Source organism: Entelurus aequoreus, linkage group LG12 (assembly GCF_033978785.1).
Source record: "Entelurus aequoreus isolate RoL-2023_Sb linkage group LG12, RoL_Eaeq_v1.1, whole genome shotgun sequence".
In the NCBI taxonomy this organism is placed as follows: Eukaryota; Metazoa; Chordata; class Actinopteri; order Syngnathiformes; family Syngnathidae; genus Entelurus; species Entelurus aequoreus.
The window spans coordinates 54181397-54198789 of NC_084742.1; the positions used below are offsets into that span (position 1 = coordinate 54181397).

Consider the following 17393-nt stretch of genomic DNA (forward strand, 5'->3'; position numbering starts at 1 on the left):
CCACATGCGTGGACAGCACCTTTTAGCTCTTATTTCCAAAATTGTGTACACTACTGAATTGGGGTCTTATGGCCACTTATGTGGACACTTATACTGCCATCTGGTGGAGTCAGAAGAGTATAACATACAATGGAATTTGGAAAAAAAAAGAGTGTAAAAATAAGAATTAGCATGTCACTAAACATGAAGTACATGTATGGTACTTATGGTTTTTATTCTAATTAGGGTCCAATAAGCCAAAATAGCAAAGAGAAAGAAAAAAAAGCATGTAAAAAAACAGCTTGGGCCTTAAGAGGTTAAGTCTTGATTCAATACTTTGACAATTTTTTTTTAAAAGAAGCTGAAATAAACACTGAAGTTTATTAAATGTAGTGACACTGAATGCTATATAAAATTTCCAATGTTGGTGTTAACGCACTTTTTGTGTCTTTTTACGCATTGAAATCAGAAAGGACGCGCATTTCCGGAAGTCCCCGCGTCCTTTCTGATTTCAATGCGTAAAAAGACACAAAAAGTGCTTACAATAAAGTGGGACCCCCAAAATTTACTGTGGGACCCCATTTTTATGAGTTGATGGAGACCCTGGGACCCCATTTTTAAAATTCCTAGCGCCAACACTAATTTCTTTTAACAAAATAAAATGCATTAAAACTGAACAGAAGCCAAAACTGCTATGGATATCATTTGGGTTTGTCTTTAGAGCCTTTCCGTATCCAGAGACTTCCTCCCCGACTTTGTAAACCAGAACAAAAACTACCAAAACACTTCATTTGTAATATCAAGAAAAAGAAAAATATCGATCTGATCACTTCAGTATCGTTTATATACTGATATAATACTAGGTATCAATAGTATCGACATCTGGAAGGGTCACACTTACTTTATGTAGAGCAGGGGTGTCAAAGTCAAATGGACGGAGGGCCAAATAAAAAATTTAGCTACAAGCCGAGGGCCGGACTGTTCGAATGTTCATTGAAAAATTTTTAAATGACGCATATAGTCTAGTGAACCTAATTGAACCTACTGAAAACCTAACAAATATATTCCAATATGATCAGATAAATAAAGCAATATTTTCTTATGGCTCTGTCAGTAATCTTTAATTTTCAACAGACACAAAAGACAAATTTCCTTTATATAAAAATCCCCATAACATGAACATTAAATGAAAGAAACCGGTATTCAAGGCACCATCAGTAGCCTATATTTTCTATTTTAGCAAAAGTGGGCTAAATTTACTTCAAAGAAAAAAACAATAATAGCAATTTTCTATCATCCACTCAACTGAAATATTTTTAAAATATAATTAAATTGAAATACAATAAAATAAAGTGCAAAAATCTATAAATCAAAAACAACACTTTGTTTAAGGAGAAGTAACATGCAGTGAAAACAAATATTAAACTTTAACTTTTAAACTTGAATTGAGTAAAAACTCTAAATATGTGATTGCACAGTAATGTTCACATTAAACCCCCCTCCTCCCTCCGTGGGAGGGAGGCGAGTTGGGTGCCCGAAACCCCCCGCTGGTTTCGGCCCGCCCCTTGGCGCGCGTGGCACGGCGGGCTCCGCGACCCGACGGCTGGCCCTCGTGGCTTGACGGCGGGCGCGTCCCGACGGGCCCGCCGTCGGGACGTAGGGACGTAGGGGTCAAACGCAGAAGTCTCAGGGCCTCGTGGTGAGGGGGTGGCCTGCGGGTTTCGGCCCGCTTGACCCCCCCGCTCCGCTTGGCGCGCGCGGCACATGACGGGTTCCGCCACCGACGCTCGGGCTGCAGCCCGACGGTGGTGCGGGCCCGGCGGTGACGCGCGGTTTGGGGAAACAAAGCAGAAGTCTCAGGGCCTCGGGGCCGGGTTTCGGCCCGCCCCCTTGGCGCGCGTGGCACGGCGGGCTCCGCGACTGACGGCCGGGCTGCAGCCCTTCGGCCGGCAGGCGCGTCCCGGCGGGCCGCTCGCCCCCTTTCGGAACCTTGGACCGGCATCCGCTTGGTGCGTGTAAAAGATCTGCGGTCTAAAAAAAAAAAAAAAAAAAAAAAAAAAAAAAAAGATCTGCGGTCTGCGGGCCGGTTCTAATAATAAATCAAGATCATCCCAAGGGCCGTAAAAAACCTTCTCGCGGGCCGGATATGGCCCGCGGGCCTTGACTCTGACATATGTGATGTAGAGTTTCAGCGGTTAGCTTCTTGTGTCATCCTGCTCAGTGTGTGTGTGTGTGTGTGTTAGCCATTCATTTTCCTCTCGTCCTCCAGTGATAATAGTACATGGATGAGACTTACTTTATTTTCAAGATTTTATCTTAGAAGCCGCTTTGGACTGTGGATAGACGTCACGTTCATTGAGGCCGGTGTTCTGGCTTTACAAACAAGCCAATAACTGCTTGCCTATGCAGTATACTGCTGGGTTTAAAAAAAAAAAAAAGTGGCCGTAGGCAACCGCCTGGCATAGTTTTTTAGTAATTCATTAACTTTTGTTCCTCCGCATACGCATTAAAATGACTCAGCTATTGGTTATTACATCACTGCTATTGGGCAGTATGCTTGTTAATAAATGAATATGCAAAGAGAGCTATTGTTCCACTTTCTCATGCACTCCAAATTATCATTATGAATTTCCAAATGACTTGCTGCAATTAATGCCATGTCCTCTTTGCTGTGTTTTGATTAAACCCAAAATAAAACATTTGTACTATATTAGTGTACAGCTCTGGTAATGGGTACATTCGCACCCCACCTGCACAAATGTACTTCAAAATGTAACATTTAAAATAAATATGACTTTTTTTTTGTTTACTACGGCATGCATGTATAATATGCATTAGTTTGACCATTTAAAATCAGCGATAATAAAAAGGAGATGCCTGGAAATAACCTAAAAATGCCCCAAAAACTTGGAAAAATGCGGTTACTTTTTGATGTAACCATCAGAGCGTTCTGTTCAGGTATATTTCTTTTATTTTTTGATAAATCATCATATTTATGTATTACTAAATTTAAGTAGGTATTGCTTAATCTTTAAGCTGTGTGTATTTGATTTCAGTTTACTTTTGACATCTTATTTAGAATTGTAGTTGAAACTTTTACAACCTTGTGTTGCGCTCATGATGGTCGTAACCAAACTAGATTTCATTTAATGATCTTATTTTTAATATTTATTCCCTTTTTTACATTTAGTATATTTAAATATTCATTTATAAACATTGAATACATTTCAAATATCAATAACATGCAATTGCCTTCATCTTATAGGGTAATGCTTAGTTACACCAAGTCATGAGCGTAACACTAAGCTTCATCACTTTGACTTGTAATATCTCTAATTCTGGTGGTGTTTTATGCTTTTTTGTTTTTGGAACATGTACTATACATATAATACAATAAAGTCCCATACAAAATTATGTTTCTAGCAATACTTTAATTTTGCCTTTGAAAGTAACACTCCAATGTCCATTAGTGGAGCTGTACACATTAATATATAATACCCTATGTATATGAATTCAGTTGTTATTTACTGTAATGTATTAGTAGAAATAATAGTAATATTACTAGAATTCATTAAAAAAAGAAAACGGTTGTTGTTGTTTTACCGTGGCTATTGTCGTCGTCCCCGCCATCGCTCTCGTGGCTGGGCCCCGCCTCCCTGACGGCGTGCTCCATGTGAAGGTGGTAGCCGTGCTGGCGGCCACGTTGCTGCAGGTCCTCCAGCGTGGCCTCCAGCCTCAGGCGTCCGTGCCAGGTGTAGCTGTTCTTCTCCATGCGGCCCACCATCATCAGGGATTCCAGCACGTTAATGATGTCGTAGATGCGCCGCCGCTCCATCCCTGAGAAGCAGAAACATGACTTGATTTACGGCTATTATTATTATTATGGGCCTGCTGCAATGCAAGCAGCCCATATTATTCCTCATACTTCAACTTTTATTATTATAGTTCCGCACGTTTCTTTCTTTCTTTCTTTTAGTTTATTTCGAACATGAACATACTTACAGCATAATACATCACACAATTTCATATCATTTCACTTTACATCATGTCCGAAAAGGAGTAGGAAGAAGCAAAGCTTATTTAATCCTACCCCTTTCCCACTTCAGAGCGTTTACAAATATATAGAATCATTTACTGACCTTTTTATATAATAAAATAACATCTGTGAATTAGTATACACAACAGTTTTGTAATATGTAATTAATTAATTCAGTCATTATTAACATACTGAGATGAAGAATATCTTCTTTTCAATAAGGTTGAAAGTATTTCTCATAATTCTTCTTCTTTGTACTTTGTAAGCACTATTATTTTGAAAAACCTCTTAAACTGGATCATATCAGTACAATGTTTAACTTCTTTACTTCATCCATTCCATCATTTAATTCCACATACTGATATGTTAAAGGTTCTAAGTGTTGTACGTGCATACAAATGTTTTAAATTATATTTTTCTCTAAGATTATATTTCTCCTCTTTAGTTGAGTAGAATTGTTGTACATTCTTTGGTAGCAGGTTATAGTTTGCTTTGTACATCATTTTAGCTGTTTGCAATTTTACCAAATCACCAAACTTTAATATTTTTGACTCAATAAATAAAGGGTTTGTATGTTCTCTATATCCAACATTATGTATTATTCTAACTGATCTTTTTTGTAACACGGTTAACGAATGTAGCGCACATTTGTAGTTATTTCCCCATATTTCTGCACAATAACTCAGATATGGTAAAACTAGCGAGCAGTAGAGAATGTGAAGTGATTTTTGGCCCAGGACGTATTTTGCTTTATTCATTATTGAAATGTTTTTTGCCACCTTATGTTGTATGTTTTGTATATGAGATTTCCGGTTCATTTGATCATCTATTAATACTCCCAAAAATCTTGTTTCTTTTACCCTTTCAATGTCTACTCCGTCTATTTGTATTCGTGTATGATGCTCTTTTCTACTGTTACCAAATAGCATTATTTTAGTTTTACTGCAATTCAAAGATAGTCTGTTTTTGTCAAACCATCTTTTTAATTTGTTCATTTCTTCTGTTATTATTTGTATTATCTTCTGTGTGTTCTCTCCTGAACAGAAAGCAGTTGTGTCGTCTGCAAATAAAACTAACTTTAAGTCCTTTGTAACATTACAAATGTCGTTTATATAAAGATTAAACCATCTTGATCCCTGGGGTACACCACAAGATATATCTAGCCGTGTTGACATATTTTCACCCATCTTCACATATTGCTTCCTTTTGGTTAAATAGCTTCTTACCCAGTTCAATACCAAACCTCTGATGCCATATCGTTCTAATTTTCGTATTAAAATATCATGATTGTGTCAAATGCTTTTGTTAAGTCCATGAATACTGCTGTCGCACATTCTTTACCATCTATTGCATTGGTAATTTTCTCTGTTATTTTGATTAATGCTATTGATGTTGAGATATTTGCTTGGAATCCGAGCAAATATTAATCTTACGATTAATACAAGACGGATCGGCCAACGAGCCCCCACATATGTTATGCCATCGGAAAGGCCAGTTGAATGGGTACATACGCTTCTAATGGACGATTGCTCTGAGACAAACGCCAACAAGACTTTCATACATCTCATTTAGTTCACACACTTGTCTACTTTCGACACAAGCTAACTGATAGCATGCTAACATTAGCTTGCATGCTAACATAGGCATGATATTATTTAAGCTAAATTTGCTTCCGTTTACCCCATTGTCAAATAACTTGGTACGCCCATTAGCATGCTAGCAAGCTAATATTAGCATGCTAACTTTTTTCTTTACTACCTTACAGCCGTGTTACTTGATATGTGAGACATGCAAACTGTTCGCATGCCATCGTTAGCCCACATGCTAAGTGTTACATTTTAATGTAAGCATGCTAATTTTTTAGGCTAGCTCTATAGCCTGCAATTCAAGCAGCCCATATAATTATTTCTCATACTTCAACTTTTATTATTATAGTTCCGCACGTTTCTCTTACAATTAATACGAGAGGGATCGGCCAACGAGCCCCCACATATGTTACACTATCAGAAAGGTCTCATTTGCGCCTACCGTGGTACTTTAAAATGGCAACATTTCGTGTTACCATGGTGACGCTATTCACAAATTTAAAAAAAAATGGGCCAATTGAATAAGTACATACCCTTTTAATGGACGATTGCTCTGAGAGGAACGCCAAAAAGACTTTCATACTTTCATGTAGCTCACGTCTCATTTAGTTCACACACTTTTCTACTTTCGACACAAGCTAACTGATAGCATGATAACGTTAGCTTGCTTGCAGGCTAACGTAAGGATGATTCTTTATAGCTCATTTTGTACAATTACTCTTAAAACTCACGGATTCAGACACTCTGCACCATCTTAAAAGTACGGCGGCTTCCAACTACCCCCGGCCAGAGGTCCGGGGCACAGACAGCACGGGAATTTTCTAGTTACTTTTATTATTGTTAGTTTGTTGACTCACCCAGACCGGTGGCCACCTCGTCCAAGGAGATGACGATAGGTTTGTTTGACGGCGGATAGTCGGGGTAGAGGGCTAAGAACTTCTGGCACAGCAGACCCAAACTCTTCTGCTTCCTGCTCGGCTTCTTCTCCGCGTCCTCATCTTCTTCCACTGCTGCTTCAAACTAGAAAACCAAATCGGTGGATGTTGGGTCGGGTCTGGATCTTCAGCAAAAACCACATGACTCACTTCCACGTCTTCACTGACGATGTCGGCGCTTTGTGACTCGTTCTCTATGGGCCGAAAGAGAACTTTCTTTTCCTTCATCTCGCGATCGCGTATGTCGGGGCTGGCGGCGCTGATGAGCATCTTCAGGTTGGCCGTGGGCGTCCAAGGCTCGGCCGCGGCGTTTGCGTGTTTGATGGGGGTGACGTGATCCAGGTCGGGGGTTCTCCTTAGACCAGGCACGCAGGACTCTGCAAATTTGATTGGCGTGGATCTCCTCCTCACTGTGCATATATTTTCCTGCCATGGAGACATTTTATGACACCCACAAATTATCCCTTTAATTTATTATTTTCATTTCTTTTCAATACAATCTACTCCACTTGATTTGTATAGCACATTTAAACAACAGAAATGTTTCCAAGGTTCTGCACAACAATATTAAAAACAATATTCAAATATTATCCTTAGCTCCACCAATGACTGACTAAAAACAAAAAATTAATACATATAAAACCAATATAAAAATATATATGATTAAAAACGATTTTAAAAGGTAAAATCAATTAGAACTGAACTTAAATTTTGATTATTTTTACAAGATCTGTCTGGTTTACTATGGAGCCAAAACACTGCCAGCAAAAAATTTGTTTTGACTTTGTCGAAAAAGATGTATTGGCAACAAATAAATACAAACATTAAAAAAATACAATATCGACATGTTTTCGATTTGTCAATGTCCATACTTTTGTACACTTTTATTGTTTTTGTCTGTTTTACAGGCTTTTAATTTCAACAGTCACCGGGCTTTCTGCTCCACCGCTCCCAGTGGAACGGTCTCCCTGACCGCCTGAGGGCACCACAGACTGTGGATGCTTTTAAAAAAGGTTTAAAAACCCTTCTGGGGCGGTATAGCTCGGTTGATAGAGTGGCCGTGCCATCAACCTGAGGGTTGCAGGTTCGATCCCAGCTTCCGCCATCCTAGTCACTGCCGTTGTGTCCTTGGGCAAGACACTTTACCCACCTGCTCCCAGTGCCACCCACACTGGTTCAAATGTAACTTAGATATTGGGTTTTCACTATGTAAAGCGCTTTGAGTCACTAGAGAAAAGCGCTATATAAATATAATTCACTTCACTTCTTTTTAAAAAAGCCTTTTTTTTATATATGCATACTAGTTTTAGCTATTTGGCTGTTCTAGTTTTTATTTTTATTATCTTTTAAAAAAAAAAAAGTAATACACTGTAGCACTTTGAGGTTGTTGACTCAATGTAAAGTGCTTTTTACAAATAAAATCTATTATTATTATTATTATTTGCCACCCACGTTCGCTTTTCTTTTTTTTACTGTTTTGTTTCCGGTTTCAAACTAATGGCGGTGTTTGGACATGGGGGACGGGTGCCTGTGGGTGGGGCTCACAAGTTTACCCAAAAGCAGTTTTACTAGATTTGGGCTTGCAGGCAAAACGCCGTAGAGGAAGACGGGTGGGGGGGACCCAGGGTGCCTAACCCTAACCCAAAAAAACGTAAAAAAGTGAAGCAAATCAGGGGAGTTGAAAATAAAAACATGTGAAATACACAAATGATAAAAGTGTACAAATATATGAATATTAGCATCGTCAGGATTCCAAAAATATAGTATTTTTAAAAATGTTTGCATTCATTTGTTGCCAAAACTTGTGTCAGTGCCAATAAAACTTTTTCTTCAATGTCAATTTTCCCCCCTTAAGTTAAGCTCATGACACAGTAAGTTGAATGATGCGGACACGTTTGTTACAGGATACTTTCTAATACGCTTCTACCTTGGAGACTTTGTGTGTGTAAGTAATATGCAACTATAATGATATGATACTTGTTTATATTGACAATTGTGCTGTTTAATTGTTCAATGATTACCACCTGTGTCTAGCGTGTGTGCTATTGCGTGCTTGTCTGTTGAGTATCTGCTGTATTTATATGTAACGCTTGTTTTTTTGGGATCACTTTCACTTGGCTTTTGCTAGGCAGCGACTGGTTTTTCTCACTTTTTGGTGACATCTTAACGGCTCTTTTGGTCCATCGGTGTGGCCTGCGTTCACACTCGCCTCTCTTAAACTGGAACTGTACTTTTTTGCAAGTTTGTGTATCATTCACAATCCTTATGTTAGACAAGAACACATATGTTTTTCTTTCTTTATGCATTCTAAATCGTAAATAAACGCTAGCGAAAGTCAAGTCAGCCAATAGCAGTCGCTGTAATCCGCCTATAAAGCGCTTTATTAAGTATCCAAAAAAACCTCCATCATCGTTTTAAATACATGCTGTAAGTATATATGTAGTATCTAGTAACATTCATAATAACATGTGATATTTACATATTTTGATCATTTTAAGCATACAGCAGCATATTAATTTCACAGACGCATCACAACGTTCCCTTTCCCTTCATCGACAACAACACTACTAATCATGGCAGACTTGATGAGAGACCACAAAGACTACTTTGGGACAAATGATGATCCAGAAACTTCTATTTTTGAGCCTGAATATAAGGAGGATGATCTACAAGTTGTAGAAGCTGTGTGATAAATAGATGCAGCTTTAGTCAAACACTAAGCATCATGTAGCAGTATTTCTACGTGCTAAACAAGATATACAAACATAATAAAATAATCACTTACTGTACAATGTGTGCTCTCACTGGGATAAAGACTGATGGGATGGTTGTATCTTCCCCTTTTTTCAACAATTCATCATAATCCTCACAGAAGGTTAAAAAATAGCATCTTTTTGTGTCTTTCTGGCCATCTCCGGGTCTAAGTTGGATGTCAAAGTTGACCAACTTGTGGGTTTATGTCCACAACCTTCTACTATACAGGTGAGAGGCATGATTTATAATCTAGAATTAACTTTCACCAACTTACAGGCGATGCAGCAGCTCAATATGTCAATACAGAAGCATAAGCTAGTTAAAATAGTTTGTCTGCGTTAGCACTTATAATAACAATATGGCTAATACTTGTTAATATTCAGGTCACGACATGTCAATGGAGTATTGTTGGCGCTTTTTAGATGTTTTTTTAGAGGCTTTATGTGTGCACTAATGCATTGTTAGCCACCTCCTACTTGCCATATTTTACGATTTAGAATGCATGAAAAAAAGAAAACATATGTCTTCTAGTCTTACATAAGGATTGTGAATGATAAACAAAACTCACAAAATAGTGCAGTTGCCTTCTGGCATGGGAACCAAGTGCGTTCACGCTGGTCACTTTTTGGTCGGGTTCGAATAGATTCGAGTTTGTTTCGTCACGTGTGAACACTGTGCCGGACCCACAGAGAGGACTTTGCACTGGAACAGACTTCTTTAATTCTTACCTTTTGTTCCCTTCGGCCCCCATCCTCCTCTGGGACACTCTTCCTAGGACTTGAGAGGTCTTTAAGTGCAAGGACTTCCATCTTAGGCCAATCTGCAAATTTTGAACAGGTAAAAAAGGTGTGCATATATTGAGTTTGGGGATGTTAAAAAGGAACTATCAAAGACTATCGCATCAGAGGTCAGCTCGAATTTGGCGCAAAGACCATTTTATCAACTTTTGGGGTTTGTACTTTTTATTCATTTTAATTATTTTTATAAAATCTGTCTGGTTTACTATGGAGCCAAAACACTGCCAGTAAGATTTGGTATCACATTTTTTTTTTTGACATTGTCGAAAAAGTTGTGTTGGCAACAAATAAATACAAACATTTAAAAAATACAATATGGACATGTTTTACAATGTCAATGTCCATACTTTTATCGTTTTTGTCTGTTTTACAGGTTGTTATTTTCAACACCCCCCCCCCCCCCCCCCCACATTCGCTTCTCTTTTTTACTGTTTTGCTTCCGGTTTCAAACTAATGGCGGTGTTTGGACATGGGGGACGGGTGCCTGTGGGTGGGGCTCACAACAAGTTTACCCGAAAGCAGTTTTACTAGATTTGGGGGGGTAAGAAGATGGGGGGGGGCGCGCCGGGGGCGTCTAACCCTAACCCAAAAACCGTAAAAATGAGAAGCGAATCAGGGGAGTTGAAAATAAAAACATGTGAAATACACAAACAATAAAAGTGTACAAATATATGAATATTAGCATCGTCAGGATTACACAAATATTGTATTTTCTTTAAATGTTTGTATTTATTTGTTGACCAAACTGGTGTCAGTGCCAATACAACTTTTTTTCTACAATATAATTTTTTTCCCAGGAAGTTGAATAATGCAGACACGTTTGTTACTGGACACTTTCTAATACGCTTCTGCCTTGAAGACGAGGTGTGTGTAAGTAAAATGCAACTATAATGATTTGATTCTTGTTTATATTGACAATTGTGCTGTTTTATTGTTCAGTGATTACCACCTCTGTCTAGCTCAAGTGTTTTTCAACCTTTTTTGAGCCAAGGCGCATATTTTTCATTGAAAAAATCCGGCGGCACACCACCAGCAGAAATCATTAAGAAGTAGACAATAAAAAGTTGTTGACTTATTTTTTTTTTTTTTGGTTGTGCTCCCGTGCATAGTGTTTTAGTTCTTGTCTTGCGCTCTTATTTTGGTGTCCCCCCCCCTGTTTTTTGGTATTTTCTTTTGCAGTGTCATGTCTTCCTTTGAGCGCTATTCCCCGCATCTGCTTTGTTTAAGCAATCAAGAATATTAAAGTTGCTGCTATCTTTTTTTGCGTGGACACTGACGCCGTCTCTGCTCCACACACTGTAAGTTTTTGCTGTTGTCCAGCATTCTGTTTTTATTTACTTTGTAGCCAGTTCAGTTTTAGTTCTGTTCTACATAGCCATCCCTAAGCTTTAATGCCTTTTCTTATGGGCACTAACCTTTTGTTTATTTTTGGTTTAAGCATTAGATACTTTTTACCAGTGCCTCCATGGAAATTCCCCCCTCTACCTCCAAAGAACTACTCACCCCCAAATCCTCCACACGACACCTCCGCTCCGGACAGGCTAACCTCCTCCAACCTCCGAACAATGGGAGACCGGGCTTTCTGCTCCGCCGCGCCCAGTCTGTGGAACGCTCTCCCTGACCACCTGAGGGCACCACAGACTGTGGATGATTTTAAAAAAGGCTTAAAAACCCTTCTTTTAAAAAAGCCTTATTTTAGATGTATGCATACTAGTTGTAGCTATTAGGCTGTTCTAATTTTTATTTTTTTTAATACACTGTAGCACTTTGAGGTTGTTTGCTCAATGTAAAGGTTTTTTTTTACAAATAAAATCTATTATTATTATTTTTTACCTTCGCACTGCCTTCCGCTGTCGCCTGCCTATTGTGATCACAACAAACCACCGTCGTCTCACACGACGTGTTCCCGACATCTACAAAGCAATTAGCTACCAGCTTCCACTTACTGATATTGAGGAGAATAACATGGTTATTACTCTGCCGAGCTTTAGACAGCACGACACATTATTTGCGGATTATAATTACTGCTTTGCGAAAAATATTTTTAACCCAAATAGGTGAAACTACATAATCTCCCACGGCACACTAGTGGTTGAAAAACACTGGTCTAGCTTGTGTGCTATTGCGTGCTTAGCTGTTGAGTATCTGCTGTATTTATATGTAACTCTTGTTTTTTTTGGGATCACTTTCACTTGACTTTCTCTTGGTTGTCGACTGGTTCCTCTCACTTATCGGCTCTTTTGGCCCATTGCTGTGGTCCTCACTCCAACCATTTTCTACCGCTTGTCCCTTTCACACTCGCCTCTCTTAAAGGGAGACTAGTGCATCAGAGGCCAGCTCGAATTTGGCGCAAAGACAATAGATCAGCTATGTAAAGGTTCTTCAAACAATGGTAAGAATAATTGTTTCATTAAATAGAAATATGGAGGTTTAATGTAATTAAAGGAGGACTTTTTGATCAGATGTTAACAGTTAGCAGAGCTAGCTTAGTTTTTGGGTGACATGTTACAACAGTTATTACGGTATATATACATAGTATTAAAAGTAATATTACATATTGGGTGACATATTACAATTGTTATTACGGTATTGATACATAATATTAGAAGAGAGAAAAAAAAGAGGCGGTAAATAAGGAAGAACTCACCTTCTCGCGGTTTTTTTTTTTTTAGTATCGTTCCACTGGGACTCGATCCAGTTGAAGACGATCGTCAAACTTTCATAGCAGCTAATTTTAAAAACAACTAAGCAGTCGTTTCCGCAGTTCCTGGGTGGAATTTCAACACTGCCATTGGGGGGAAGAGTCCAACATCACCCCGCTCAAGCTTGCTTTCTGGCGCTCTCAGGCACCGGGCTCTCCACAGCCAATCACCGCATCGCTTGGGGCAACGTCATACTTTTTAAAAGCCAATCGGACGGGTCCTACTTCACCGAGCGCCCCGGTTTCGACCAATGGGCGCGAACTGTCGACCACGCCTCTCTTGAGAGTTGTGTTGGCGGGGCAACCAGCTCGCTGGTCAAAGATCGTAACGGACGTTAAGTGACTCCCTCGGATTTGGCTATGTTGCTACTGAAATACACAAGTAAATAACTTTGATAATAGTAAAAAAAACAAAAATTAGTAACTATTACTTGTTTCAATGCGGTTGAATGTTAGAATAGTCTCGCTGTATGTTTGTATATGTATGCCGTCCCATCCAAGTCGTCTTTCAATAGACGATCTTTGCTCTCCCTCGCTGATAAGGGGGCTCGCTGTCTCCCGCATTGATATCAGCGTCAAGCGGCAAAGACCCTCACCTAGTAACGTGCTATTAATACCCTTCTTTTTGTTGTTGTTGCACCGGGGTAAGACGCAATTATCTGGGCGGCTGACAGAGACAGATGGGAGGAGGGGAGGTGGGGAGTAACAGTGGCGCTAAAAGTCCCGGGCTTGCAGCGCCAAAATGTGGTGGGAGAGAGGAGAAAGTCCCGCCCTCTATGCAAACTTGCGCTCCAGCCTCCAATACACAACATCTGGCGCCAAAAGCTCTTTAAAGAGGGATGGCCATATATATATATAAAAAAAATATATATAATACATATATATAATATATTTAGATATATATGTTTGCAATTTAGTTGTTTTTTTTCCAAATCAAAACATATATATATATATATATATATATATATATATATATATATATATATATATATATATATATATATATATATATATATATATATATATATATAAATATATATATATATATATATATATATATATATAATAAGCGGTAGAACAATAGATGGATGCAGCCATATATATATATATATATATATATATATATATATATATATATATATATATATATATATATATATATATATATATATATATATATATATATATATATATATATATATATATATATATATATATATATATATATATATATATATAATGTTACATATGTTTGCAATTTAGTAATTTTTTTTCCAAATCAAAACATATAACTATATATATATATATATATATATATAGACATAAACTATATTTATATATATATATTGACATATATATATATACATATATATTAGGGATGTCCGATAATGGCTTTTTGCCGATATCCGATATTCCGATATTGTCCAACTCTTTAATTACCGATACCGATATCAACCGATACCGATATCTACTGATATATGCAGTCGTGGAATTAACACATTATTATGCCTAATTTGGACAACCAGGTATGGTGAAGATAAGGTACTTTTTAAAAAAATTAGTAAAATAAGATAAATAAATTAAAAACATTTTCTTGAATAAAAAAGAAAGTACAACAATATAAAAACCGTTACATAGAAACTAGTAATGAATGAAAATGAGTAAAATTAACTATTAAAGGTTAGTACTATTAGTGGACCAGCAGCACGCACAATCATGTGTGCTTACGGACTGTATCCCTTGCAGACTGTATTGATATATATTGATATATAATGTAGGAACCAGAAAATAATAACAGAAAGAAACAACCCTTTTGTGTGAATGAGTGTAAATGGGGAGGGAGGTTTTTTGGGCTGGTGCACTAATTGTAAGTGTATCTTGTGTTTTTTTATGTTGATTTAATTAAAAAAAACAAAAAACGATACAGATAATAAAAAAACTGATACCGATAATTTCCGATATTACATTTTAACGCATGTATCGGCCGATAATATCGGCAGGCCGATATTATCGGACATCTCTAATATATATATAAATAGTTATATGTTTTGATTTTGAGTTAGTGCGTCTGCCTCACAATACGAAGGTCCTGAGTAGTCCTGAGTTCAATCCCGGGCTCGGGATCTTTCTGTGTGGAGTTTGCATGTCCGCCCCGTGACTGCGTGGGACCCGGGGTGGACCGCTCGCCTGTGCATCGGTTGGGGACATCTCTGCGCTGCTGACCCGTCTCCGCTCGGGATGGTCTCCTGCCGGCCCCACTATGGACTGGACTCTCACACTATTATGCTAGATCCACTATGGAGTGGACTCTCACTATTATGTTAGATCCATTATGGACTGGACTCTCACACTATTATGTTGGATCCACTATGGACAGGACTCTCACAATATTATGCTAGATCCACTATGGACTGGACTCTCACACTATTATGTTAGATCCACTATGGACTGGACTCTCACACTATTATGCTAGATCCACTATGGACTGGACTCTCACACTATTATGTTATATCCACTATGGACCGGACTCTCATAATATTATGCTAGATCCACTATGGACTGGACTCTCACAATATTATGTTAGATCCACTATGGACTGGACTCTCACTATTATGTTAGATCCACTATGGACTGGACTCTCACTATTATGTTGGATCCACTATGGACTGGACTCTCACACTATTATGTTATATCCACTATGGACCGGACTCTCATAATATTATGCTAGATCCACTATGGACTGGACTCTTACAATATTATGTTAGATCCACTATGGACTGGACTCTCACTATTATGTTAGATCCACTATAGACTGGACTCTCACTATTATGTTAGATCCACTATGGACTGGACTCTCACACTATTAGGTTAGATCCACTATGGACCGGACTCTCACAATATTATGCTAGATCCATTATGGACTGGACTCTCACATTATTATGTTAGATCCACTATGGACTGGACTCTCACAATATTATGCTAGATCCACTTTGGACTGGACTCTCACTATTATCTTAGATCCACTATGGACTGGACTCTCACACTATTATGTTAGATCCACTATGGACCGGACTCTCACAATATTATGCTAGATCCACTATGGACTGGACTCTCACTATTATGTTAGATCCACTATGGACTGGACTCTCACTATTATGTTAGATCCACTATGGACTGGACTCTCACACTATTATGTTAGATCCACTATGGACCGGACTCTCACACTATTATGTTAGATCCACTATGGACTGGACTCTCACAATATTATGCTAGATCCACTATGGACTGGACTCTCACAATATTATGCTAGATCCACTATGGCCTGGACTCTCACAATTATGTTAGATCCACTATGGACTTTCACAATATTATGTTAGACCCACTCGACGTCCATTGCATCCGGTCTCCCCTAGACATCTGCGGTCCTCTCCAAGGTTTCTCATAGTCATTCACATTGACATCCCACTGGGTTGTGAGTTTTTCCTTGCCCTTATGTGGGCTCTGAACCGAGGATGTCGTTGTGGCTTGGGCAGCCCTTTCAGACACTTGTCATTTAGGGCTATATAAATAAACATTGATTGATTAAACGCTCCCCTTTGAAACTTTTCATGACAACATGAGGAAAAAAAACCTCCTGTGTATATAGGACCACCATTAAAAAGCAGGCTTTGCTACACATCTTAAACAGCTTCTTTAAATACTGATGTTTGCAACGCGTTAATCAGAAATTCTTTTGGAAGACGACATCACAGGAAGTTAACACTTCATGGTCAGGAAGGGGAAAGCCTTGTTGTTTCAGAAAGGGAATCATTTGAGTGTAACACCAAACAGTGGGCCTAGCATAGACATCTTATAAGTAGACGCAGCATGGAGCGCTACTGCCTACTGGCGCTGACGAGACGCGGGGCCGCCATCTTGGAGTGGTGATCCGCTCCACTCAGTGCAATTCATTTGGCAGGAGCAATGAACGGTCAGCGCATTTAATTCATCTTACCTCACTGAATACCACTGATTTTCACGCGTTTTTTTTGTCGTACGTGTAGCTATGATAAAGGACACATGTTTTATTATTCATAGTTTGCTTAACAGTAATAGAATAGAGATCAAAACTGGGAATATATTTTATGTATGTCGCCTTGGATAAAAGCGTCTGCCAAATAATTAAACATAAACATATATAAACACCTGAAAGTCTTTATATCAGCTAAAACCACCAATATGTTTCACTGGATTCAGAATAAAACCAAATTCTGTCTTACCCAACAATGTTAGTATTTGAATATTGTTACTTGAAGACTTATTTCTGGTTACAATTATACTGTTAAGAAAGTATTGTCTTATACTTTGCCTAAAATGAGAATGCATCATAGTCAGTGGCGGCTGGTGAATTTTGTTTTAGGTGGGGCTGAAAGTTTGTAAACCATACCCCTGTAGGGGGGTCATCCTCCCCCAGAAGATTTATTTGTGATTTTCACATACAAATGAAGCATTCTGGTGCATTCTGACAAAATAATGACGACAAAATAGAACATTTCATAGGTTTGCAGAGAACTATATACAATATGCACACTGAAGGCATGATGCCACCGTAGGTTTGCAGAGAGC

The 17393-nt window shown here is 38.5% G+C and overlaps 1 protein-coding gene across 6 annotated transcripts in view; it reads right to left on the minus strand.

Annotated features, from left to right (window-relative positions):
* Positions 1-12955, minus strand: part of e2f7 (E2F transcription factor 7) — a 36971-nt gene extending 24016 nt beyond the window's left edge. For 4 of the 6 annotated variants that reach the window (XM_062067067.1, XM_062067068.1, XM_062067066.1 and 1 more), the window contains exons 1-6: positions 12735-12955; positions 11591-11728; positions 10019-10110; positions 6687-6962; positions 6459-6621; positions 3583-3816 (exon numbers count right to left, since the gene is read on the minus strand). In XM_062067067.1, the coding sequence (XP_061923051.1) occupies positions 3583-3816; positions 6459-6621; positions 6687-6962; positions 10019-10099 (754 nt within the window). In that variant the 5' untranslated portion in view covers positions 10100-10110; positions 11591-11728; positions 12735-12955. The remainder of the gene's footprint in view (positions 1-3582; positions 3817-6458; positions 6622-6686; positions 6963-10018; positions 10111-11590; positions 11729-12734) is intronic. The other 2 variants (XM_062067065.1, XM_062067064.1) reach the window with 2 other exon arrangements.
* Between the last annotated feature and the right edge of the window lie 4438 nt (positions 12956-17393).